General features: G+C 42.8%; 2 protein-coding genes across 5 annotated transcripts in view; one reads left to right on the top strand and one right to left on the bottom strand.

Moving 5' to 3' along the window:
• YME1L1 (YME1 like 1 ATPase) overlaps window positions 1–23,623 on the bottom strand; it is a 42,541-nt gene extending 18,918 nt beyond the window's left edge. The window contains exons 1-8 of the mRNA XM_007525907.2: window positions 23,206–23,623; window positions 14,815–14,946; window positions 13,803–13,965; window positions 10,576–10,674; window positions 7,244–7,353; window positions 4,254–4,404; window positions 3,804–3,887; window positions 618–700 (exon numbers count right to left, since the gene is read on the bottom strand). Of these exons, the coding sequence (XP_007525969.1) occupies window positions 618–700; window positions 3,804–3,887; window positions 4,254–4,404; window positions 7,244–7,353; window positions 10,576–10,674; window positions 13,803–13,965; window positions 14,815–14,946; window positions 23,206–23,238 (855 nt within the window). The 5' untranslated portion in view covers window positions 23,239–23,623. The remainder of the gene's footprint in view (window positions 1–617; window positions 701–3,803; window positions 3,888–4,253; window positions 4,405–7,243; window positions 7,354–10,575; window positions 10,675–13,802; window positions 13,966–14,814; window positions 14,947–23,205) is intronic.
• The window catches only part of MASTL (microtubule associated serine/threonine kinase like), a 49,266-nt gene continuing 45,299 nt past the window's right edge, over window positions 23,551–27,517 (top strand). Inside the window, exon 1 of one of the 4 annotated variants that reach the window (XM_060192341.1) lies at window positions 23,551–23,644. Coding sequence is in view for 3 of the 4 variants with exons in the window: in XM_060192339.1 (XP_060048322.1) it covers window positions 24,274–24,555 (282 nt within the window). In the remaining variant the exon portion in view is untranslated. Of the gene's footprint in view, window positions 24,556–27,517 lie in introns of all 4 variants that reach the window. The other 3 variants (XM_060192339.1, XM_060192340.1, XM_060192342.1) reach the window with 3 other exon arrangements.

Here is a 27,517-nt window from a genome sequence, read left to right as displayed (position 1 = left end):
AAATAATGTTTCACAGTCAACAGTAAATACAATAGTTTGTTAATGCATAACATTTCTCAGTTTAACACATAGCAATACAACCCCACTAGGTCCTCTGAAATCATGTTCCAGGACCTGAACTCTTCCCTACCCAACCCCACGCCAGAGACTTTTACTTTGGTGCAATACACAGACTAACTTATATTATTATTCTTATATTTATTTATTTTCCCTTTTGTTCCCTTTTTATTGTTGTTGTAGTTATTGTTGTTGTTATCAATGTTGTCGTTGTTGGATATGGCAGAGTGAAATCGAGAGAGGAGGGGAAGACAGAGAGGGGGAGAGATAGACATCTGCAGACCTGCTTCACTGCCTGTGAAGTGACGCCCCTGCAGGTGGGGAGCCAGGGGCTCGAACCGGGATGCTTACATTGGTCCTTGCGCTTAGCACACTGCGCTACCACACGACTCCCAACGACTAACTTTTTTTATTTTACCAGAGCACTGCTCAGTCCTGGCTTTATGATGGTGAGGCAGTTGAACCTGGGACTTTGGAGCCTCAGGCATGAGAGTCTGTTTGCATAACCATTATGCTCTCTACACCCACCCCCACCCCCAAGGACTAACTTTTTAACTTACTCCTTTAACATGTTCAAAGGTGACATTTTTCATCTGAACAGGATCTACTGCAGAATCAAGCCCTGTTGTTGTCCGGAAGCGAACTAAAAGCAAGAAAAACAATACAATCGAATGAATTCATAAAATCCAAACCACCTTGTTTTTCAGATGCAACAAAATAAAGCCAGAGAAATGAAGTTATCAAAGTTTACCTACACTAAACCAGAGCATGAGGAAAAAATTAAGCCCTCGGAATTTCTAAATCATACTGCTTTGAATAAACACTAAAATGACATGCTTGTGTTTTCTAATACAAAGAATTCTTTTCCTATGACTGTAATAAACCAATGATAGAAATCTTTAACCAACCCAACCAAAAAGAGGTGTGTACTCCTATGTTCATAGCAGCACAATTCATAATAGCTAAAACCTGGAAGCAACCCAGGTGCCCAACCACAGATGAGTGGCTGAGAAAGCTGTGGTATATATACACAATGGAATACTATGCAGCTATCAAGAACAATGAACCCACCCTCTCTGACCCATCTTGGACAGAGCTAGAAGGAATTATGTTAAGTGAGCTAAGTCAGAAAGATAAAGATGAGTATGGGATGGTCCCACTCATCAACAGAAGTTGAGTAAGAAGTAAGAAAGGGAAACTAAAAGCAGGACCTCACCAAATTGTCAGTAGGGCACCAAAGTAAAAGCCCTGTGGTGAGGGGTAGACATGCAGCTTCCTGGGCCAGTGGGGGGTGGGAGTGGGTGGGAGGGATGGGTCACAGTCTTTTGGTGGTGGGAATGGTGTTTATGTACACTCCTAGTAAAATGTAGTCATATAAATCACTAGTTAATTAATATGAGAGGGGGAAAATTAATTGTATGTCTCAAAGTTTTTCAAAACAAACTGAATCTTTTTAATATATAGGCTGTGTAATTGATATGCAGACTCTCTCAAAAGCCTATACCAAGTAGATCAGAAGCAACCAATAGCACAGCTATATACAAGATACTGGGTACTATACAGCAAACCCTAACAAAAGGACTTTTCAAAGTTAACCCAATTAACAAATAATGTGATAACATTAACTATCCATTGTCTTTTTGAACCCTAAGACAGCAGGAACCTCACATCTCCACTATAGAGCCTCTATTTCCCCCAGTCCTAGAACCATTGGATAGGGCCCACTTTCCCGTATGCCTCTCCCAATCCATATCAAATAATATTGCATCTGCCGATCACCACCTAACCAACGCAACGACTGCCACCTCAACATGCTTCACTTCAGACTGTGTTGCAGAGATTTCACGTGTGGAATGACAACCCTTCAGCTTCATTACTTGGGTGAGACCTTTCCTTTCATAGTATACTCATACTCTCTCGAAACTTTACATCAGGCTCAACCTGACGCTGTTGACTGGCTACGGAAGAAGGACAAACGCTAGAAGAAGAATAGTATACTCTAATTCCATCTCAGGTGGTTCACTTTCTAACAAAGTCCCAAAATCTAGATATACACCAGTTTCTGTGAGAGAGAGCATATGTTCACACGTATCTGTAAACTACTGCAAAATATATACCTGAAAGCAGAAGTACAGTAGAGTTTGCAGTGAGTACCTCCCTAACACTTCCTCTCCACTATTCCAAGCTTTGGGTCCATGATTGCTCAACAATTTGTTTGGCTTCGTATGTTAACTCTCTTTTCAGTCATCAGGTTCCAGATGTCATCAGGATGCCGGCCAGGCTTCCCTGGACTGAAGACCCCACCAATGTGTCCTGGAGCTCCGCTTCCCCAGAGACCCACCCCACTAGGGAAAGAGAGAGGCAGACTGGGAGTATGAACCGACCAGTCAATGCCCATGTTCAGGGGGGAAGCAATTACAGAAGCCAGACCTTCCACCTTCTGCAACCCACAACAACCCTGGGTCCATGCTCCCAGAGGGATAGAGAATGGGAAAGCTATCAGGGGAGGGGGTGGGATATGGAGATTGGGTGGTGGGAATTGTGTGGAGTTGTACCCCTCCTACCCTATGGTTTTGTTAATTAATCCTTTCTTAAATAAAAAAGAAAAGAAAAAAGAAATCTTAAAACAACAATTTCATCAACCAGTGAGCATAAAGATCACTTAAGAAATCTGTAAAGGCCACAGCCCAGAATTTCTGATTTACAGACTTTGGGAAGTTTTCAGGAGAGCTGGCATTTTTACCAATTGTTCTGATATTACCAGCACTTAAAAATACCTCAAAACTGAGATAGGTAGGTCTGAAGCTCAAAAGACTTTTATGCCAGAGGCAATGGCAATGAAGGTCCCAGGTTCAATACCCAACACTACCATATGCCACAGCTAAATAGTACTTTGGTAAACACACACATACATGCACAGGAAACTGGTGAACTGATTATAAAGGATCCCGGTGGAAGCCCCTGCTCCCCACCTGCAAGGGGGTCCGGTCCTTCACAAGTGGTAAAGCAGGTCTGCAGGTGTCTGTCTTTCTCTCCCCGTCTTCCCCTCCTCTCTTGATTTCTCTCTTTCCCTATCCTACAACAACTATAGCGATGACAATAACAACAACAAAAACAATGATAAACAGCAAGGGCAACAAAAAAGGGCGGAAAAATGGCCTCCAGCAGTGAATTCCTAGTGTAGGCACCTCAGCAATAACCCTGGAGGCAAAAAAAAAAAAAAGACAAAATAATAGTTTCAATGTAACATAGTAAGTCTTAGAATTTTAAATAATTTATTCAAAATAAAACTAACTTGCAACTGGGGAATGTTATGCATGTACAAACCATTGTACTTACTGTTGAATGTAAAACATTAATTCCCCAATAAAAAAAAATAAATAGAAAATAAATTTAAAAAAGAGATTTTAGTAAAAATAAATAAAAATATATAAAATAAATTAAAAAAGAGAGATTTTAGTAAAAAAAAAAAACTTTAACTTGCATTGCTAGAAGGACTATCCTTGTGATCTATAGAAGAATATAAACCCAGTAAGCCCTCAAGACAATGCACAGTGCACATTCATAAGAGACTTGTGTAAAAATGACCACAGTGACCCAATCTGAGAAGTTCTGATTAGGGAATGAAAGACCAAAAGAACCTTCAGTGACAAAATTAACATTTTCTTTAAGTTTTAGGAAAACTAAGTATGAAAAAGAAACATTTAATTTTTTTTTTTAATGAGTAAATCAAGTAAGAACCTTACCAGATAAAAATGGGTTTTTTAATAGTCCGTAGATCCCAAGTAGCAGAAGAACAAAAAGAACCATCCGGGTCCGCCTCAAAGAATCTAAAGGAAGAAAAAGCTTTGACTCAGATTACCTCAGGGAAAGCAACAGCTTAATGAAATGTTACTAGGTTAGGGATGGTAATTATGGTTGTCACATGCAATTTGGGGAGCTGGCATACTTTTGCTCAATTGTCATGCTTTTCATTCAGGACCCTGTTAGTATACTGTCCTTGACTTTGGCTTCTCTCTTAAGAAAATTAAGCACCAGTGGTTATTTTCATTTCTGTACTGGTTATGTTACACATACAGTGAAATATAACTAACTGAAAGTTCATAGTAGAAAAGGTATTAATAATGACTTAAAGTTAGAATTATGAATTCTTTCAAATGTTCTTTCAGCAATAGATGGTGTCTAAATGAATTTACCATTAGTCTTCTGAGTTAGTGCTTGAGCTTTCAGAAAACCCTCTGCAAAACCAGTTTTAAATGCATCTTGGTGAGCTTCAGGTATGTTTTTGGTTTTCATGAGTTTGTCCAAATTCTCAACGTCCGATCCTCTGTCCCGTAAAAGAAACCCCTGAACACACAAACAGCACATCAGAATTCACTGTTATATAAATAAAAATACTCCTTACAAGTACTATAACAAAAAAATAATCAAAATTCTGATCTAATTTTTGTCAATATAAATAAACTCAAGTCATAAATTACTTATTCAATGACATGGAAAGAAGCACTAGACACTAAATCGCTATTAATACACTGAAACACGGTGAAGTGACTGGGGAAATTAATCATTGAGTAAAACACAAGACTGACTGGGATGCTTTGAGACCCAAGTTTGATCCCCAGCACCACATATGACAAGAGTAGTCTCTCTCTGATTTGTCAAATAAATAAGTTTTTTTTTTAATAATTTTTAGAATATTTATTTATTAATGAGGGAGAGAAGAAGAAAGGTAGCGAAAGAGAGAGAGATAGGGAGAACAAACCAGAGCATCATTCTGGCATATGCAATACCAAAGTTTGAACTTAGGACCTCATGCTTGAGAGTCTAATGCTTTATCCACAGTATACCACTTCCCAGGCTTCAATAAAATAAGTCTTTATCAAGAAAAACAAAACAAAATTCTTTTTTTTAAAAAAAAATATTTATTTTATTTATTTGTTCCCTTTTGTTGCCCTTGTTGTTTTATTGTTGTAGTTATTATTGTTGTTGTCATTGTTGGATAGGACAGAGAGAAATGGAGAGAGGAGGGAAGACAGGGAGGAGGAGAGAAAGATAGACACCTGCAGAGCTGCTTCATCGCCTGTGAAGCAACTCCCCTGCAGGTGGGGAGCCGGGGTTCGAACCGGGATCCTTATGCGGTCCTTGTGCTTTGCGCCATCTGCGCTTAACCCACTGAGCTACAGCCCGACTCCCACAAAACAAAATTCTAAGAGTACAATTTTGAAAACAATAAGTTGCATGTTGTCTTATGGCTCAAATGGTTTAATGTTCACATTTCTTTCTTTCCTTTCAAGAGAAAAGACCACAATAAAATGTTTAGTAAGCATACTCAGTATCTTTGGTCCTGTGTAAATTTTGAAGATGAAAAGATACATAATTAATGGCCTCAAAACTTGTAATCTACTGTGCAAAGATCTAGAGAATGGACTAACTAAACCATAAGAAACAAATAACATGATCAGCTGACAGAAACATGAAGCAAGAGCTTTCAGCGTTCAAGAACCACAGTCTAGTGTAACAGGACTTTAACGTGTCAAGAGGCCAGACAGCGCATCAGAAGAGTATGTGCCTTGCCGCTGAATGAAAAAAAGAGCTTGGGAGCACAAAAACAGAAGAAAGTAGTAAAAGTGAATAGTAAGAAGAATAAGCATAAAAAGTGGGCTCTCAGACTTCCATGGCCAGACCACCACACCAATGTATCCTGGAGCCCTGCTTCCCCAGAGCCCTTCTCCACTAGGGAAAGAGAGACAGGCTGGGAGTATGGATCAACCTGCCAATGCCCATGTTCAGCGGGGAAGCAATTACAGAAGCCAGACCTTCCACCTTCTGCAGCTCATTAACGGTCCTGGGTCCATACTCTCAGAGGGTTAAAGAACAGGAAAGCTATCAGGGGAGGAGATGGGAAACGGAGTTCTGGTGGTGGGAATTGTGTGGAACTGTACCCCTCTTATCCTATGGTTGTCAGTGTTTCATTTTTTTTAAATATTTATTTTATTTATTTATTCCCTTTTGTTGCCCTTGCTGCAGTGTTTCCTTTTTATAAATAAAGATTTAAAAAAAAAAAAAGTGGGATCCACAATGAAGAATGAGAACAAAAAGAGAATAAGTGCAGAGGCTAAATGACAAAATGGGACAAAGAACACAGCAGGGCAAATGACAGCAAAGCAGGGGAATACAGTTATTACTTCAACATCTAGATAGCCTGGGGAGTGGAGTCTAAAGGTAGCAAATCCTAAAGCAGAGACTGAGTGAGTAATGCAGGAAAGAAAGGGCTATAATCTAGCTACACAGTGAAATTAAAGAAGAGAGATGTAAGAAATACTGAGCAGGCTAGATAAAGAGGACTTTAGTGATTAATGGATGCTGAAGCTGAGGAAAGATGGACAAATCACTAGATTCTGTGCCTGGGTCAATTCTGCTAATTAACAAAGAACACATTCACAGGTCTAGGTTGATAGGGACGAATCCGAGGGATGGCTGAGGAGACAGCTCAGCATGAACACAGGACCTGGATGCCAGAGGCCCCAGAATTCATCTCTGGTAGTGCTAAATGACAGAGCCAAGTGGTCTTCTGCTCTCTTAATTAAAAAGGGGAAAAAAGGGAGTCGGGCTGTAGAGCAGCGGGTTAAGCGCGGGTGGCGCTAAGCACAAGGACCAGCATAAAGATCCCGGTTCGAGCCCTGGCTTCCCACCTGGCAGGGCAGTCCCTTCACAAGTGGTGAAGCAGGTCTGCAGGTGTCTATCTTTCTCTCCCCCTGTCTGCCCCCTCCTCTCTCCATTTCTCTCTGTCCTATTCAACAGCAGCAACAACAATAATAACTACAACAATAAAACAACAAGGGCAACAAAAGGGAATAAATAAATAAAATAAATATATATAAAAAAGGGGGGGGGAATCAAGAGGCAAAGAGGCAGGGCTGGGCAGTGTCACATCCCGTAGAGCACATATGATCACACACAGTGACCTGATTCAAGCCAGAGGAAGGTCTTTAGTAAGGAATTGGAGAGACAAGCTTGACACACAGAGGGGCTACTGTAGGTATAATTACTACCCAGGTTATTAGTCATTTATCACAAATGGAAATATGAGAGAAAAATCAATTAATGAATGGAATCAGATTTTAGAAGTTTTAGTTTCAATGAACTGAAACTGCATTTTTTTTGTGGGGGCGGGAGGTCAAATTACCTTCACAAATGATGGTGTTATATGCTGTGCTTCCGCCAATCTTTCAGAAGTGGACTGCAGACGCCGCGTCCTTGACTTCAAAGTTTTAAAACCCCGGGACTGTATGAACACTTAATAAAACAGCATCACATTTACTTCTCTCCATAAGATTTTAGAGGAGAAAAATGCCTAACATTAAAAACTGACACTATAGCTGTATCTGAGTTATTTTTTATAGTTCTACCCAATCTATCAATACAATTAGTTATTACACTGAACTGACTTATAGAACTGAACTTCCATTTTCATGGTGATTTTTTAAAAAATATTTATTTATTTATTCCCTTTTGTTGCCCTTGTTGTTGTAGTTATTATTGTTGTTGTTGTTGGATAGGACAGAGAGAAATGGAGAGAGGAGGGGAAGACAGAGACAGGGAGAGAAAGATAGATACCTGCAAACCTGCTTCACCACCTGTGAAGCGACTCCCCTGCAGGTGGGGAGCTGGGGGCTTGAACCGGGATCCTTAACGTTGGTCCTTGCGCCTGGCGCCACCTGCACTTAACCCGCTGTGCTACCACCTGACTCCCTCATGATGATTTTTAAACATTAAAAAAAAAATCCCTGATGTGTGTCAAAATCTAATGCGTCACACCCCATCTCACACTGTTAATTCCCCAAGTATACTTTTTTATGTTTTTAAAGTACACGTTAATTGCATAAAAATGGTATATGAGGCCATGAGGTAGCTCATCTGTAGAGTACACACCTTGTCACACTCAAGGGCCCTAGGATAAGCTCTGGCAGCACCGCAGGATGGTGTAGGGTCACTTTGGTGGTTCTCCTTTATCTCTAGCCCTCCCCCTCCTCTCAGTTTAAAGCAGAGTGAACATTTTTCCCTATGGAGGCCACTCAGCAGTGGTATCAAGTATGTGTGTGATTCCAATGCCACATAAGAATATTTTTTTAAGGGGGCTGGGCACAGCAGGTTAAGCACACGTGGCACGAAGCGCAAGGACCGGCATAAGGATCCCGGTTCGAGCCTCCAGCTCCCCAAATGCAAGGGGGTTGCTTCACAGGCAGTAAAGCAGGTCTACAGATATCTTTCTCTTCTCCCTCTCTCCATTTCTCCCTGTCCTATCCAGCAGTGACATCAATAACAACTATAATAATAACCACAACAACGATAAAACAAGAAAGCCTCCAGGAGCAGTGGATTTGTGGTAGAGGCACCAAGTCCCAACAATAACTCAGGATGCAAAAAAAAAAAATTTTTTTTAAGAATATATATATATATATATTTTAAGTTTTTTTTAATTTTATTTATTTCTTTTGTTGCCCTTGTTGTTTTGTTGTTGTAGTTACTATTGATGTCATTGTTGTTGGATAGGACAGAGAGAAATGGAGAGAGGAGGGGAAGACAGAGAGGGGGAAGAGAAAGACAGACACCTGCAGACCTGCTTCACCGCCTGGGAAGTGACTCCCCTGCAGGTGGGGAGCCGGGGGCTCGAACCGGGATCCTTTCGCTGGTCCTTGTGCTTTGCACCACCTGCGCTTAACCCTCTGCGCTACCGCCCGACTCCCAGAATATATATATATTTTAAAAAGCAACTTATTCCAACTGTTTTCTACTATATATACTTGTTATGTCCTGTTCTTAATATTAAAAATAACATAGCATTTGAAATTATGTTTTAGAAATTTCTTTTGTATTTTACACTAGATAGAAAGGGTCTCAAGTGAGTGAAAGAATAGCCCGAAGAATGCTCAGATAGATTTCATATCAGGGCTCAAATCAAGCGCCTCGAAAATGAGTCCCAGGGAGTCGGGTGGTAGCACAGCGGGTTAAGCGCAGGTGGCATAAAGCGCAAGGACCAGTGTAAGGCTCCCAGTTTGAGCCCCCGACTCCCTACCTGCAGGGGGGTTGCTTCACAAGCGGTGAAGCAGGTCTGTAGGTGTCTTTCTCTCCTCCTCTGTCTTCCCCTCCTCTCTTTATTTCTCTCTGTTCTATCTAACAATGGCGACATCAATAACAATAACTACAACAATGAAAAACAAGAGCAACAGAAAATACTAAAAACTTTAAAAAAAATAATAATAAAAAAAAATGAGTCCCAGGCCCTGCCAATTAAGCTATTTCCACAGCTATCTACAGCCTTATGTAAATAACCTGCCAGCACTTCTAGATTAGATTTCTAAAAGTGAATCTGTGAGGTTTGACTTGCTTAACACTAAGAAGTTCTCCTCACGAAGGGTGGCGATTTCTACACTCACCAATGAGTGAGTGAGTGAATGAATAAGTGAGTGAGTGCCCTTTTCTCCACTCTACAGTAACACTAAGATACAGCTTTTAAATTTCTACAAATACGAAGGACAGAAAGGGGCATGGTTCTCAATTTTCTCTTTTAGATTAAAAGTGCAAGGAAAATCTGAACATTAAAAAATGCTAGTTATAATTTTCACTTGAATGACTTGCCCACTATAAGCTTTGCACCTTTTATCTCTGTGTGTGCTCTGCTGTGCAGAGCTGTATTCTAGCCCCACAGTTTTCATTTGTGCAAGAATGCAACTGACATGTTCGCTAGCTTTTATTCATGTACATTCCAACCTTTTAATTCCTTTTTTTCCCCCGACTGGAACTCACACATATGCAAGTTTTCCTGTCTCTGGTCACTTATTTTTTATTTTTTTCTTATAGGACAGAGAGGGGGAGAGAAAGATAGACACCTGCAGACCTGCCTCACCACTTGTGAAGCGACGCCCCCTAGAGGTGGGGAGCCGGGGGCTTGAACCAGGATCCTTATGCCGGTCCTTGCGTTTTGCACCACGTGCCCTTAACCAGCTGCACTACCGCCCGACTCTCTTCTAATCACTTTTTTACAGAGAGACATAGAGAAGAGCAGCAGCATTGAGAGACCACAGTACCAGAACTTTCTCCATTGCCACAGAACCTTTCTTGTGGTGCTGGGAATTGAACCTGAGCTGTGCATGGTGAAGTGGGCACCCTAACCATTGAACTATCTCTCCAGTACTGCACTGTGTTTTCATTAGAGAGATCTATCCCCAAACTGATTGCCCTCATGGTTCCAGGTCCCTGAATATGTACAAATGCTTAACTTGGGACCAGAGGGCTTCATTCTTTTCATTTCAGATAAAGAGGGAGAGCGAGAGACAAAGAGAGAAGCCACAACAGCTCTGGAGCTGACTTTGGTACCATCCAGAGTTCCCATGCGATTTCTGAACTCCATCCCAGAGCCTCCTGTACACTAAGGCATGTACTCTGCTGGATGAGCTAATTTCTGGCCCCTTTAAATAAATCTATTCTGTTCCAAAATAAATAGTTATTAATCCATACCTGGCCAGTACTGAAGATCTGAACAAATGCTTTTAAGAGTTCTTGGATGTTGTCCGTACAAGCAAGAGGAGCGCAAAGTACCAAACATATCTAAGTAACCTAGAGGCAAAATGTGAAAATCATTTAACTTCTGAACCAAAAACAAAGGCATTAGAGTAATTTACCAAATATGAGAAAAAGCAAAATGTCAACTTATTTTCCATAAATGAATATTTTGATAAATGTGTAAAAACACTGCTAACCTAAACACAGTTCTTCAATACTTTTTGATTGGTTTAACTTTTTTGATATATGTAAAATATATATTGATTTGTCTATTTGATAAACAGAAAGAGTGAATGGATTAACTTCAAGTGCTAAAAGATACATTTACTAGAAGCTACTAAGGGCAAAGCAATCACTAGTCCCTAGAGACATTTGAAAAAGGTAGACAGTGAGAGAAGAAGATGCAAACATCTTCTACCGTGCATCTATTTTTCTCCTCAAGATTCCACAGTCATTGTGCATGAGGAGATTTCCTTCACAACTGTAATTCACAGTTACTCTGGTGACCCTTTCTAACACTGTGGCTCCGAGACCAAATCTAGGAAAGGCATGAGCTCTTCTCAACTATCCAGCTCCTTGGTTCAACTGTTACCGTAACAGTATACTGTTACAAGACCCCGATGAGAAAATATAGACACTGTACAAAAGATAAGGCCTAAGGCTGGCTGATGATACACAGCTGAGCAAAGATCTGAGTCTAAGTCCCCAGTCTCCACCTGCAGGGAAGGATTTTCCCAAGTGGTAGAGCAGTGCTGTGTGTCTCTTCTCTCCCCCCGGACTCCGCCCCCATTTCTGACTTTATAAGAGGGGGAAAAAATAATGGCCACTGGCAGTGATGGAGTCATCACAGACACATGGGTCAATAATAACCCTGGTAGCAAAAAACAAAAACAAAAACCCAGTACTGTGATATTACCTTTCCTTATCTCTCCCCCTTTCTGTTTTATTTGATGGGACAAAGAGAAACTAAGAGAGATGGGGGGAGACAGGGAGAAAAAGAGATCCCGCAGCACTGTCACTATACATGAAGTATCCTTCCTACAGGTGGGAAGTGGAGGCTCAAACCCAGGTCCTTGAGCATGCGAATGTGCACACTCAGCCAGGTGTGCACTGCTCAGTCTTCTCTTTTTTTTAAACATTTATTTATTTTCCCTTTTGTTGCCCTTGTTTCTTTATTATTGCAGTCATTATTACTGATGTCATCGTTGTTGGATAAGACAGAGAGAAATGGAGAGAGGAAGGGAAGACAGAGAGGGGGAAGAGAAAGATAGACACCTACAGGCCTACTTCACCGCCTGTGAAGCGATTCCCCTGCAGGTGGGAAGCTGGGGGCTCGAACCGGGATCCTTCAGCCAGTCCTTGCACTTTGCGCCACATGCGTTAACCTGCTGTGCGACAGCCTGACCCCCTTCTTTTTCTTTTTTAAGCCAGAGTACTGCTCAGCTCTCACTCAGGTGTTCCTGAGGATTGAACCTGGAGCTCTGGAGACTCAGGCACGAAAGGCTCTTTACATGATTTTTTTTTTTTAATTTAAGAAAGGATTAATTAACAAAACCATAGGGTAGGAGGGGTACAACTCCACATAATACATGATTTTTATGCTGTCTCCCTGACTATTTCTTCTCTATATACTCAGAATTTGTATACTATCTACAACCCAATAGATATCACATAAAAAAGAGGAAAACAACAAACCAACCAATGATGCCTCTGTAAGTCTAAATGCTATGTAACTGTTGAATGCACACACTATAGGGCCCAAGGATCCAGGTTCAAACCCCAGATCCAATTTACTGGGGGAAAGCCTCACAAGTAGTGAAGCAGTGCTGCAGGTATCTCTCCCTCACTACCCCAACCCTCTCATTTATTCTGTTTCTATCCAAAAAACTTTAAAAAATAATAAATGCTGGGAGTTGGGCGGTTAGTGCAACGTGTTAATCGCACATGGCACAAAGCGCAAGGACCAGCAGAAGGATCCTGGTTTGAGCTCCCAGCTCCCCACCTGCAGGGGAGTCGCTTCACAAGCCGTGAAGCAGGTCTGCAGGTGTCTGTCTTTCTCTCCCCCTCTGTCTTCCCCTCCTCTCTCCATTTCTCTCTGTCCTATCCAACAACAAGAATAACTACAACAATAAAACAACAAGGGCAACAAAAGGGAATAAATAAATAAATATTAAAAAAATATTAACAAATGGTATGTAATATACAATACTGTGTTATGCTGCATTAAATCCTGGGACAGAAAACCAACAATAATGGACAACTTAATGACATGGTTAAATTAAATTTCATTTTGAAAAATTTAAATAAAGTTGGGGGGCAGGCGGTGGCACACTTGGTTAAGTGTACATATTATCAAGCACAAGGACCAGGGTTCTAGCCCCCACTCCCCACCTGCAGGGGCTATGCTTCACGAGCAGTTAAGCAGGTATCTCTCAGTTTCTCTCTGTCCTATCTAGTAAATATCAGGGGAAAAACAAAAGATTGCCAGGAGCAATGGATTCATGGTGCCTAGCAATAAAGGCAATAAATGGATTCATGAAGTCCTAGCAATAACCCTGGTGGGGGGGGGGTCCAGCAGTAGCGCAGTGGGCTAAGCGCACATGGTGGAAAGCACAAGGGGTCACTTCACAAGCGGTGAAGCAGGTCTGCAGGTGTCTATCTTTCTCTCCTCTCTGTCATATCCAACAGTGACAATAATAATAGTGATAATCACAACAACGATATAACGAACAGGGCAACAAGAGGGAAGAAATAGCCTCTAGGAGCAATGAATTCGTGATGCAGGCACCAATCCCCAGCAATAACCCTGGAGGCAAAATAATAACAACAACAATAATCATCATAATCCTGGTGGAAAAAAATAAAGTTTTGTCTACTATGACTTAGTTTTAATAAATGTACCAGTGATATAAGTAGTTGACTCACAGTGATATAAGTAGTTGACTCCAGGTGAAGCATATATAGGCACTCTAAACTACTCTAAGTTACTATGTGCACCTTTTCTACACATCTAGATTTTCCCAATATGAGGTTATGAAAAGGGAGCAAGAGGGAAAAACAACTCAGGAAAGAACTTGGTGAGTGGTGTAATATAGTGAATGTTAACAATTTGCATATAATAACGTCATCAACAGTACGAAAAGGACTCATTTTACTGAGAACAAAAACATGGACTGACTTACCATACTTGTTTTCAAAGAAGGACTGTGCAGAGACATGGGATGTATGCCAATGGGAAGAAACATTCCTGCCTCTACAAAGTCCAGGAAGTAAACTGTCTACCAGCTGGTCAATCTGTCCAATTTTTAATTCAGATAATCCAAGGTCCCTTAAATTAAGTACAGGCTGAAAAAGAATAAGTCAACCAAAGAAGTATTAATATGACCAAAATATTGAACTTCAAGCTTACCAGCTGAAACAATATGGATTTTATTATTTATCGCTACCCCTAGCAATTTTGGCACGCAACATATTTTCATTAGGGGCGCTCTCCTGAGCAATAATTTGGAAGAACAAGGTCATGATAGTAGAGAGAAATGCGTCTACAGGGACAGGCAATCAGAAGTGGGCAAATCCTATCAAAGAGTAGCATGCAAATGACAAAGAATGGCCAGGAGGTGGCGAAGAACAGAAGGTTGTGGTTTGGCCACTGGCATTGAACATGACAGAGTGAAGCTCTGCTCTGATCCTCTCTCATTAAAAAAATGAAATCTTTAAAAAAAAAAAAAGGCATCTTTTTTTTTCTTTTATGCTTTGAACATGCACCACACATGTTCAGATACAATATGCACACATGCAAACCCACTAGGGACTAGGTAGTGGTGCACCTGATTGAGCACACATGTCACAAAACCACTGCTTAAAGTCAGGGCAATTTTAGAAAGAGAGGACAAAGAGGGGGAGACACCATAGCCATGGAGCGCCTATGTGGGCCAAGGACAAGCTATCTGCTGCTTCTACTTTCTGCCCCATTACCACAGCATTTCCCATGTGGCACTGGGGCTTGAACCTTGGGCAAGAGGCATGGCAAAGCAGGCCATCTACGAGGTGAGCTCTATCTCTCCAGTCCCAGGCTTTAATCACAAAGGAGATTAAGCTGAAGACAGAAGTTGCCATTGTACAAGAGTCTGAACCGAGAAAGAGATTTCAACATTACTTACAAGGTACTAAATCATGCAAGCTAGAAAGTATTACCTCATTGCTTGCAGTCTCGTGTTCTGGAGCTACATCTCGATTCTGGTTTTGACAAGCTGATGTATTGACGTAAACAGATGTGTTTTTGGGTGAATGGAAGGCACTGATGAGATGACTCAGAGGGACTGTAACCTAGAAGATAAAAGTTGAAATTAAGCAGTATGATTTTTAAAAAAATAAAAACAAGAAAATATTTTCTGAAATGAAGTAATCTCTTAAGGGATATAAGCCCAAAGAGGGTAAGTACAGGTCTCACATATAGGAGGAACTAAACAAGGAGAGAAAGGGGAAACTCATGTAGAACTCGAACTGGGTGTGGTATATGATACCGAAGCAAAGGACTCTGGGGGAAGGAGGAGAGACTAGAAGGGGTGGAGAGGGTGTAAGGGTCCTGGGCCAGTGGTGGGAAAGGACCTAAGTTGGAGGAGGGGAAGTGTTCTGCAGACACCTATCATAGGGAGAGAGAAATAATAGCCACATGCCAACAACTGTCATGTCAACCACCTCCCTAATAGTAAAATATTATAATAATAATGAGCTGAAAAGATGCAAACCAAAAAAGGAAAATCTTCTTCAGTTGGAATTTGCAAAAAGTTAGGGCCAATGAAACAGCTCACTTGGATAGTGTGTGCTAATTTGCCAAATGCATGACTCAAGATCTTGGCTTTGATGCTGTCATGCCTCTTGTCTGTCCATCTGTCCATCCCACATTCCCTCCCTCTCTCGGTCTCTCCCTCTATATAATATATATATATATATATATATATATATATATATATATATATATATATATATATATATATATATTAAATATATACTGTATACCAAAACTATAGCCTTAAACTTGTTAATTTACAAGCTGGGTGGTAGTGAAGTGGGTTAAGCGCACATGGTGCAAAGCACAAGGGCTGGCATAAGAATCCCAGTTTGAGCCCCTGGCTCCCCATCTGCAGGGGGGTCACTTCACAAGTGGTGAAGCAGGTCTGCAGGTGTCTATCTTTCTCTCCTCCTCTCTGTCTTGCCCTCCTCTCTCCATTTCTCTCTGTCCTATCCAACAACAACAGCTACAACAACTACAACAAAGGCAACAAAATGTGAAAAATGGCCTCCAGGAACAGTGGATTCGTTGTGCAGGCACTGAGCCCCAACAATAACCCTGGAGGAGGCAAAATTTTGTTAATTTAAAGCCTTAAACTGTGTTGTTGATAGAAAAAAAAAAAAAGGTATGGTATAGTATTCTGGACACATGAACCAAAACTATTAAAAAAAAAAAAGAACATGCAAAAACACTGTCCTAGAAATCTAGCTGCTAGGACGTTATTCTCAGAATATAGAATCTGGTATGTGCTTGCACAAGCACAGATGGTAACATTCACCAAAACTCGTGTAGTGTTAGAAATATCAAACAGTGGGGGAATGAGTAAATAAATCATACTACCACAAAATAAAATGTTCCTACTTTCAATTAAAAAAAAAAAAAGGAAGGGAGTCGGGCTGTAGCGCAGCGGGTTAAGCGCAGGTGGCGCAATGCACAAGGACCGGCATAAGGATCCCAGTTCGAACCCCGGCTCCCCACCTGCAGGGGAGTCGCTTCACAGGCGATGAAGCAGGTCTGCAGGTGTCTATCTTTCTCTCCTCCTCTCTGTCTTCCCCTCCTCTCTCCATTTCTCTCTGTCCTATCCAACAACGACAACAACAATAATAACTACAACAATAAAACAACAAGGGCAACAAAAGGGAATAAATAAAATATCTGCTCTATCAAAGCCGAAGTCCAACACATTTCCTTTCTACTCACCCCCATCCCACCACCAAAAGGCTGCCCTTCTCACTAACAATAAAAGTCACAACGAAAGCACTGTCTCTGAATTTACCCACCACCGCTCACTCCCCTTTGTTTTCTCAGCTCTAGCTCCAAGGTCCCCTGTTCCTGACATGTGGCAGGTCCTCACGTGACTCAAGTCATCTTTTTACATCATCACTTCCCTAAGAAGTTATTCTTTGCCTCTGTTCTTTCACTATCAAACACACAGTAATAATAAACACTGGTACCTGTCGCTCTCACATCAATCAGTCCTCCAACTTCAGCTGGGTGGGTGCCCAACAATCCAACCCTGACACTAATTATGTCATTAATATAGAGTCCCCTCTATTTGGTTGTCCTCTTTTACTTATAAAATTACGTATTTAAGTGGTTCGGGAAGTGGCTCAATGGATAAAGCAGTGGACTCTCAAGCATGAGTCCAGTCCCCAGCAGCACATGTACCTGAGCAATGTCTGCTTCTTTCTCTTTTCTTATCATGCTCAATTACTTACGTAACATAAAATGTTCTTCTATATTTATATATAATATTTATTTTCTCTACTTTGTTTAATACTGTATCTCCATACCAAAAAAAAACTTACATCTCAGTGAAAAAAAAAAAATATATATATGTGTGTGTGTGTGTGTCCCAACACAATGAACACAGCAGATGCTATCCTTGCTGACCAAATGAAGATAAATGGATTCTTTAATATATATATATATATATATATATATAATTTGTTTTAATGACAGAGATTAACACAGAGATCAGAGTACTGAGCCTGGGAGCCAAGCCTAAAGCATCAAAGTCTCTTTGCATAACTCTTATGCTATTGCCCCTGCCCTGCCCTACGTGAATCCTTTCCTATGTGCCAGCTTTTAGACTACGTGTTTTATTTAATCATAGTAGTAAGAAATTAGATATCGGGCAGAGGAGATAGCATAATGGTTATGCCAACAGACTCTCATGCCTGAGGCTCTGAGACCCCAAATTCAATCCCCTGCACCACCATAAGCCAGAGCTGACCAGTGGTCCTACTTCACTAATAAAGGCAGCCAAAATCCAGGGAAGTTTCTTGCTATGGTCAAAGTCACCCAGCTGGTAAACACAGGAGTAAGGATTCAAGGCTGGTGAGATAGCATAGTGGTTATGCAAAAGACTCGTGCCTGAGGCTCTGACACCCAGGTTCAATCCCGCTCAGCACCACTGTATGGCAGAGCTGGGCAGGGCTGTGGTCTCTCATAAACATACAGGTATTTTACTTTAGTAGCACTTTTTGAGAAAGTGCTGGTTTACAGGATTGCTGTCGCCTGGGTATGATTCCACATTTACCCAGAAAGGTGTCAGCATCATTCACCCTGTAAAATCACATTATTGTTATCTGCCACCAGGGCCATTACTGGTAGAGCTTAGTGCCTGCATGATGTATCCACTGCTCAGTAGCCTTAATTTTTTTTTTTTAATTTGACAAAAACAGAGGGCTGGGAAAATAACTTACTTGGGCAGTGTGCTACTTCGCCATGTCTGTGACTGAGGTTCAAGCCTGGCTCCCACAGCACTGAAGGAAGAAGCTTCAGTGCTGCGGTCTCTTTCAGTCTCTCTTTACCCCCTCTATTTCTATAAATAAATGCAGAGAGAAACAGAGAGGGAGAGAAGGAGAGACACCTGCCGCACCACTCCACTGCTTATGAAGTTTCCCCTCTGCAGGTGATGTCTGGGGCTTGAACCTGAGGTCAGAGTGGGGCTTTGTGGTGGTGCACTCAGTTAAGCACACATGTTACCACCCACAAAGACCCAAGTTCAAGCCCATTGTCCCCACCTGCAAGGGGAAAGCTTCACAAGCAGTGAAGCAGTGCTGCAGGAGTATCTCTTTCAATCTCCTCCCTATTTATCCCCTAGCCTCTCCTTTCACTTTTAATCAGTCTCCATTAAAAAAAAAAATTATTTTAAGTATGAAATAGTGGCCTGGAAGAGATTCAAACATGAAGTCTAGAGGACTTTTTCCCAGCTGTGCATGTGCCAGAGTGATGCCCTTATTCTCTCCCGCAGGCATAATAAATATTTAGGCCTGGAAGTGACAGTGGATAAAGCATTGAACTCTGGCATCTGTCCCGAGTTTGATCCTTAGTTCTCTCAGTAAGAAAAAAAAAAATCTCGATGTGCATAGAGTGAGATAGTATAATGGTCATATAAGAAGGAGACTTTTATGCCTCACGCTCTGAGGTCCCAGGTTCAACTCCTAGCACCATTGTAAGCCACAGCTGAGCAGAGCTCTGGTCTTTTTGTCTCTCTCATTAAAAAATAAAAATAAGGGTGGGGGAAATAGCATAATGGTTATGCAAAGAGACTCTCATGCCTGAGGCTCCAAAGTGCCAGGTTCAATCCCCCATACCACCATAAACCAGAGCTGAGCAGTGCTCTGGTGTTTCTCTCTGTGTCTCTCTCTGTCTGTATCTCTCTCAAAAATAAAATAAATAAAATATTTAAAAATAAACAAACAAATAAATAAAATAGGGGCCGGCAGTAGTGCACCTGGCTGAGAGCACACATTTCATGTGCAAGGAACCTGGATTCTAAATCCTGCTTCCCACCCGCAGGGGGATGTTTCACAAGCAGTGAAGCAGGTATGCAGGTATCTTTATCTCCCCCATCTCTCTCAATTTCCCTCTGTCCTATTAAACAAAGTAGAAAAATGGGGGGTGGGAGTCGGGCGGTAGTACAGTGGGAAGAGCGCATGTGGCGCAAAGCACAAGGATCCCGGTTCGAGCCCCCCACCTGCAGGGGAGTTGCTTCACAAGCGGTGAAGCGGGTCTGCAGGTGACTTTCTCTCCCCCTCTCTATCTCCCCCTCCTCTCTCCATTTCTCTCTGTCCTATCCAACAACGATGACATCAACAATAATAACTACAACAACAATAAAAACAAGGTCAACAAAAAGGAAATAAATATTAAAAAAAAAAAAGAAAAAAAGGGGGGGAGGGGAATGACCACTGAGAGTGGTGGACCAAGCTCCAGTGATAACCCTAAGAGGAATGAAACAAAATAAAAATAGTATTTTTATGTGCAGATAATGCAGTTATGATTGATCTTTGGTTTTATATTTAAATTTTTTTCAGTATGTTTAGTAATGAACCTTTTTATCAGAAAACGGTTATTTTTTTTAAGTATTTATTCATTCCCTTTTGTTGCCCCTGTTTTATTGCTGTAGTTACTATTATTGTTACTGATGTCACTGTTGGATAGGACAGAGAGAAATGGAGAGAGGAGGGGAAGAGAGAAAGGAGGAGAGAGAGACACCTGCAGACCTGCTTCACCACCTGTGAAGCGATTCCCCTTCAGGTGGGAAGCCAGGGGCTGGAACCAGGATCCTTTACACCGGTCCTTGCGCTTTGCGCCACCTGCACTTAACCTGCTGCGGCTACCCATGTCAAGTTCCCATGTCAAGTTCTTTTAAAGCTACAGGAATTGGGTGTGGGTAGATAGCATAATGGTTATGCAAACAAACTGTCATGCCTGAGGCTCTGAAGTCTCAGGTTCAATACCCCACACCACCATAAGCCAGACGCCAGAGCTGACCTGTGCTCTGGTTGAAAATAACAACAACAACAACAACAACAAACTACAGGAACGAATGTCCCAGGAGGTTGTAGAGTGGCTAGAACAGTGGGCTTGTAAGCATATGTTCCAGCGTTTGATTCCTGCCACATGCCAGAGTGATCCTCTGAATCTGTGTCTCTTCCTTCCATTAATAAATGAAAAAAATTAAATAAATTCAGGTGGAGGAGACAACATAATGGTCATACAAAATGGCTCTAAGGCTCCATCCAGGTCCAGTGACTGACACCAGAGTTGAGGAGTGCCCTAATAAAACTTCATGCTTGAGACTCCAAGATCACAGATTCAATCTCTGGCAATACCAAAAACCAGTGACCTTGTTAAAAAACAAAACAAAACAAAAAACCCAAACTACCTTACTAGAACTCCCTGAATTCTACCTTAAGTTTTTTCCCAGTGTGTTTCTTAGGCACCACAGAAGGTTCCTCCCATCAGCTAAACAATTCCCATCCCAGGACCTTGGGGTATTCTTCCTCTGCTTGGCATACTTTCACTTCCACTCCATCCTCACCAGGCTACCATCATTTTTTTTTTTTTGCCTCCAGGGTTATTGCTGGGGCGGTGCCTGCACTACAAATCCACTGCTCCGGGAGGCTACTTTTTCCCCTTTTGTTGCCCTTGTTTATATTTGTTGTTATTATTGTCATTGTTGTTGGATAGGACAGAGAGAAATAGAGAGAGGAGGGGAAGACAGAGAAAGGGAGAGAAAGATGGACACCTGCAGACCTGCTTCACCACCAGGGGCCTTAAGTCAGTTCTTCTGCTTCTTGCCATGTGAGCTTAATCCGCTGCGCTACTGCCGGACCCCCACCATCTATCTTTTACTTCATGACACCACTAACATCCCACTTGCTTTGCTCACTTGACACATGACTGTGACCACTAAGTAATTTCAGTTCCCATGATCTTTCCAATACTAAATAAGCAAGGGAGCAGAGGGCACACAAAACCTATTTATGTGCAGTATTATATGCTTAAACCAGAAAACTAAGAGTATCAAAAAATAGATGCTCTTCAAGGGAGGGGGACGCCACATTGGAGGAAGTTTAGTTACAGTGGACTCTTTCACTTTTTTTTTTTTTTAACCACAGCACTGATCAGCTCTGGCTTTCGGTGACCCCAGGGGACTGAACCTGGGACTTCCGAGCTTCAGGCATGAGTCTCTTTGTAAAACCATCATGCTATCTGATACACCGGCCCTCTCTGTGCCTATCTGAAAAAGTCATCCTGGTGTGGTGAAAGCCCAGTAGTGAACCCCACATCATTACTCAATCTAAATTTTTCAAAAACTGTAATTTGTAAACCTGTGAGAGCTTCCAAAAATTAGCAAAATGATGCCACTTAGGAAAAACTGGGAGTCCGACGGTAGCGCAGCGGGTTAAACACAGGTGGCCCAAAGCGGAGTAAGGATCCAGGTTCAAGCTCCGGGCTCCCCACCTGCAGGGGAGCCGCTTCACAGGTGAAGCAGGTCTGCAGGTGTCTGTCTTTCTCTCCCCCGCCCTCCCCCACCGTCTCCCCCTCCTCTCTCCATTTCTCTCTGACCTATCCAACTACGTCGACATCAATAATAACTACATCAAAACAAGGGCAACAGAAGGGAATAAATTAATTAAAAAAATTAAAAAAAAAAAAAAAGTAACTCGTGGTTATGGGATGAAGTGGGCGGGGCACAGTAACTGGCCAGGTGGGTTGAGCTTTACACATGTGAAACCATAACCTTATAATTTTGTAAGCCAAAGTTAAGTCAATAATAATACAAAACAGCCTGGGAGCAGGTATAAATGATTCAATAAATACATAATGATCTCTCATTATAGTTTTTAAAAAAAGAGAGAAATTAAGGGTCTGGGATATAATCCGGCAGGATTTGTAAATGTGAGATTTAAATTCAAACCTTGGTACCGCATATGGAAAAGTGACATTCTAGCTTCCCTCTCTCGTTCATAAAAATAAATAAATAAATAAATCTTAAAACAAAAACAAACAAACAAAAAAGATTTTTTTTTTAAATATTTATTTTATTTATTTATTCCCTTTTGTTGCCCTTGTTGTTTTATTGTTGTAGTTATTATTGTTGTTGTTGTTGGATAGGACAGAGAGAAATGGAGAGAGGAGGGGAAGACAGAGAGGAGGAGAGAAAGATAGACACCTGCAGACCTGCTTCACCGCCTGTGAAGGGACTCCCCTGCAGGTGGGGAGCCGGGTTCGAACCGGGATCCTTATGCCGGTCCTTGTGCTTTGCGCCACCTGCGCTTAACCCGCTGTGCTACAGCCCGACTCCCACAAAAAAGATTTTTTAATGAACCAAGAACAAACACTGTCCAAGGTGACTGATTATTCCGGAAAGATCATTAGAAACCCTTGCAATTTAATTTTATTTGCCTTAACAACAACAACAGAGATGGGGAAGAATTTAATTCAGAACTTGAACTGCAGAGACCTACATCTTGAGCACACACAGACAGACACACGCTATTATTTCTCGTCAAAGGAAAGCATTCGGGAGAGAAGTCGCATTCTAACAGACAACAAATGTGGGTTGAAATCCACTTCAATGGCGAGAAAGACTAAGGAGTCAGAGTGACGATGTGGAAAGACGGAAAGGAAACATCATCGCCCCCTTGACAGACAGACAGACAGACAGACAGCCCAGGCGACTCCCCGCCCCCGGCACGCCCGGCCCTGAACAAAGCCCGAGCGACTCCCCAGCCGCACTTGCTCGCCGGGGCTCGATCCCCCGACACGCCCCGAGCTCCTGACCGGCCCCACGGAGCCCCCACGACTCAGCCCCAGGCCCAAGCATCGCGCTGCCCTGACCCACTTTTCCGACTCTTTTAGCGCATTGGGGAGAGCGGGGGGCTGTTTCCTGCCTCTGGGCCCAGACGAGAAACATCTTTTCCACGAAACTCGAATAGCAAACCACCACGGGCACAGGGCGGGAGGAAACTGGGACGGGATGCGGGACTCACCTGCGGCTGCACCGTGCTCGACAGGGAAAACATCTCCTCCGGGCCCTCAGGACCTCGCCCGCCTGTCCAAACAGCGCCCTCGGTTCACAACCGCCGAGCCCTTCTTCTTCTTCTTCTTCTTCTTTTTTTTTTTTTTACTTTCTCTCTTTCCCTCTCTCCTTTCTTCCCCCGCCCCTTACCCAGACTCTTTCCAGATACGGAAAATGGCCTCCCCTTCCCACAGCTGCTGCAACGACGGACGCGTTGGCCCGGAAGGCGAGTGGCTAAGGCAACACTACTTCCGGGGCAGGCGGCCGCCACATCCGAGGACGAGCAGAAGAGCTCCGCCTTTTCCGGTTGGCGTTTCCGCCCTGGCTTTTGAGGCTCGCTCACCCTTAGTATTAGAAATGGTCATGTTGACTGTCATACAGGCTGGACCCCCACCTGTACAGCTCCAGAGGTCTCTTGCTGTAGATTTCTTTTCCTTGGCCGTGACCCCATTAGACCTGTTTTCTATAGCTTATCAAACCCTCCCGTGTATTCTTGTGTGTATTCTGACCGAGCTCTGAGCTCTTCCGCTCCGATCTCGGCCTCAACCTTCCCCGCCGTAAATCGCAAATCCTCCTACGGGCGCTGCTCTAGTTTCAAGCAGGAAGTGACATCCTGTTAAAATGTCCCAACTTGCCGGGCCTACCAAGCCACTTCCTGTTCCTCCAGTTTCAACCCCCTCTGGGTGACTTCACTGAGCCCCTTCTTTACCAAACTGAACAAACTGGTTTCTAGTTCTCAGACGGAGAGGAAAGAGGAAAGGCGGGCGGCGAATTTCTATAGAGGAAGGTCGCAAAAGAATAAAAAGCGTGGGACAGGGGCAGATCGCCCACTAACATCTGCCGTTTCAAACGAAGTGGGCGGTGGCCGCAGCCCTCGAGAAGTCCGGTTGTTCTGGGAACAGACCGCTGTCCCCGCCCTCCAGTCCCGGGACTCCCGCTCTCGGGAAAGCCGGAGTGGAGGGGTCATGGGGAGGCGGCGACGCGGCGGGAACGCGCGCTTCCATCTGGGCGGCGGCGCGATGACGTCACGCGGCGCGCGATGTGGGCGGAGCCTCACTTTGAACCCAGTTGGCGGGAGGTGCGGCTCGCTTGGGGTGGTGGCGGCCGCTGCAGGTTCCTTGGGGACCCAGTGGTGATGGAGCCCACGGCTGGGGCCGAGAAGGAGCGTGGCGGGGGCGCTGCTGCCGAGGAGTGCGTGAGTCGGATCCCGGTGCCGAGACCTCCCTCCATTGAGGAGTTCAAGATAGTGAAGCCCATCAGCCGGGGCGCCTTCGGGAAGGTGTACCTGGGGCAGAAAGGCGGCAGGTTGTATGCGGTCAAGGTAAGAAATCCGAGCTGCAAAGGAAAGGGAAAGAGTCTGACCCTTCGGCTTTCCTTCCTGCTTCCTGCACCCCGAATGGGACAAGACCCTGGGACCCACTGGGTGGCCTGGCTTGTTGGAGCCTCCAAGGTCTCTGGAGCTGACATCGCCCATTTAGGGTGACACTTGCCCAAACAAGCACCTGCTTGGCTCAGCCTTAGGAGACAACACAACTTCTGAGCTCCCACCCACTTGTCTTGTTTAACCCCCCTCCCCCCGCCACGCATGTACTTTGACCTTTACCAGCATTATGTTGAAATTTTGAAGTTGGGATTATGTTGAAATTTTGAAGTTGGAAGCAGTTGTGTCCAAGTTTTGTTTTTAATTCTATTAGTCGGTGGGATTTCTTTGTTCTTTTTTTTAAAAATTCCTTTATTGGGATATTACTGTTTTACATTGGACAGTAAATACAATAGTTTGTACATGAATAACATTCCCCAGTTTTCCATATAACAATACAACCCCCACTAGGTCCTCTTGTCATCCTTTTTGGATCTGTATTCTTCCTCCCCCCCCTCCCCCATAAACCCCAGAGTCTTTTAGTTTGGTGCAATACTGCAATTCCAGTTCAGGTTCTACTTGTGTTTTCTCTTCTGATCTTGTTTTTCAACTTCTGCCTGAGAGTGAGATCATCATCCCATATTCATCCTTCTGTTTCTGACTTAACTTCATTTAACATTAATTTTTCAATGTCTATCCAAGATCTGCTGAAAACGGTGAAGTCACCATTTTTAATAGCTGCGTAGTATTCCATTGTGTATATATACCACAATTTAGCCACTCATCTGTTGTTGGACACCTGGGTTGCTTCCAGGTTTTGGCTATTACAAATTGTGCTGCTAAGAACATATGTGTACACAGATCTTTTGGGATGGATGTGTTGGGTTCCTTAGGATATATCCCCAGGAGAGGAATTGCAGGGTCATAGGGTAGGTCCATTTCTAGCCTTCCGAGAGTTTTCCAGACTGCTCTCCACAGAGGTTGGACCAATTGACATTCCCACCAGCAGTGTAGGAGGGTTCCTTTGTCCCCACAACCTCGCCAGCACTTGCTGCTGTTACCTTTTCTGATGACATTCTCACAGGAGTGAAGTGGTATCTCATTGTTGTCTTTATTTGCATTTCTCTGACAATCAGTGACTTAGATCATTTTTGCATGTGTTTTTCTCAGCCTTTTGGATCCTAATATACGGTCTATCCATGAGAATGACAGTTGTTGGAATTTCTGACCTACGTACCCAAAGCATCTCATTTAAACAAAATCTTCCTTCCTCCTCTTCTTCTGTCCCCTTGTAAATCTTGGAATGTGTTCTACTTTATAGACTAGACTAAATATGTCCCAAATCATTTTCCTTTCATTCGTTCAGCACTATATATCATTCCAAAGGTATCCCAAGACCTTTCAACGTATTAAAAGCTGACCTGCCTAATCTTGGTTCTTATCCACACACATAGTTTCAGATTTCTCCCATTATCAACCCTGAGTGAACTTAATAAATGGAAGAGGGCAGCAGTTTTGGTGCCAGGAGATAGCCTCATCTTCTTTTTTGACATTGCTATTCCAATATCTGGTAGGTACCCCCAAATTAGTCTTGCCTGACCTTGAACAGTTCTCTACATCTAAAGCCTCCTAAACCTCCTAAACCCTGTCTCTGTCTAGTAACCACCACCTGGTCCCTGGGACTAGAAGCCGGAGTCATTCTAACTTTCTTCTCCACCTCATCTGTGTTTCCTACCTCTCAAGTATTCCTGTCAATATAGTCTAATAGGAATTTTTAATTTTTTTTTTTGATAGGACAGAGAGAAATTGAGAAACACCTGCAGCACTGCTTTACCACTTTTGAAACTTGCCCCCTGCAGGTGGGGACTAGGGCCTTGAAACCTGATCCTTGTGCATGGTAATGTGTGCACTCAATTAAGGGTCTCACTGCCCAGCCCCCTCATACTAATTCTTGGTACCCTTTTTTTTCCATTTCCAGGTCTGCCCAGATACAGACCCTCCGTTGTTGTTTCCACAATTTTTTTTTTTATCTTGCTTGTTTGCTTTTTTAGAAAAAGTGCAGTTTAGTTTTTACTAAATGAAGAATTGGATTACCCTTACCAAAATCCAAAGTTAGAACATTCCCATCAGCCAATAAAGGACATGTGCCCATCTGAAGTGCCTCTCTCTGCAACATCTTAGCTTCTGGGGATCACGAATCTACTTTCTGATTTAAATTTTCTTTCTTTCTTTCTTTTTTTCTATATTCTTGATAGGACAGTGAGAAGTTGAGAGGGGAGGGGGGGTAGAGATAGGAAGACACCTGCAGACCTGCCTCACCACTTGTGAAGCTTCCTCCCTATAGGTGGGGGGGGGGGGCTCGAACTCTGGTCACTAAGCTACTTTTTATATCTACAGTTCTTTTTTTGGATATTTCATAGAAGTGAAATCATACAGTAGACAGTCTTGCATCCAGCAGTGTGTGTGTGTGTTTACTTTGAATTGAGACAGAAATTGAGAGGGGAGTGGAAGATGGAGAGAGAGATACTTGCAATATTGTGTCACCACACATGAAGTTCCCCCCCCCCCTCTGCAGGTGAGGGCACGGTGCTCGAACCCAGGTCCTTGTGTACTGTAACATGCACACTCTACTAGGCGCACCTCCTCCCAGCCCCTTTTCATCGTTGACATGTTCTGTGAACCATCCGGTCTTCATTTCCATATCTAACCTATTAGAATAGTCCCCTAACACCATTTCGGTCTTTCCTACATTTCTTAGATTGTCATATGCAAGCTAAAGTTCAAATTCCTTAGCAACATTGTCATGGTTCAACTTCTGGCTCTAAACTTCCGCTATTTCTTTCACGTGTCCTAAACTTTAGTCAGACAGTTGACTAATTCCTGAATTCTGTCTCCTATTCTGTCTGTGAGCTTATACTTAATG

The sequence above is a fragment of the Erinaceus europaeus genome, chromosome 6, assembly GCF_950295315.1.
Source record: "Erinaceus europaeus chromosome 6, mEriEur2.1, whole genome shotgun sequence".
NCBI classification, from domain to species: Eukaryota; Metazoa; Chordata; class Mammalia; order Eulipotyphla; family Erinaceidae; genus Erinaceus; species Erinaceus europaeus.
Note: the sequence above shows the minus strand (reverse complement) of the source record. Positions and strands in the feature narration are given on the sequence as shown.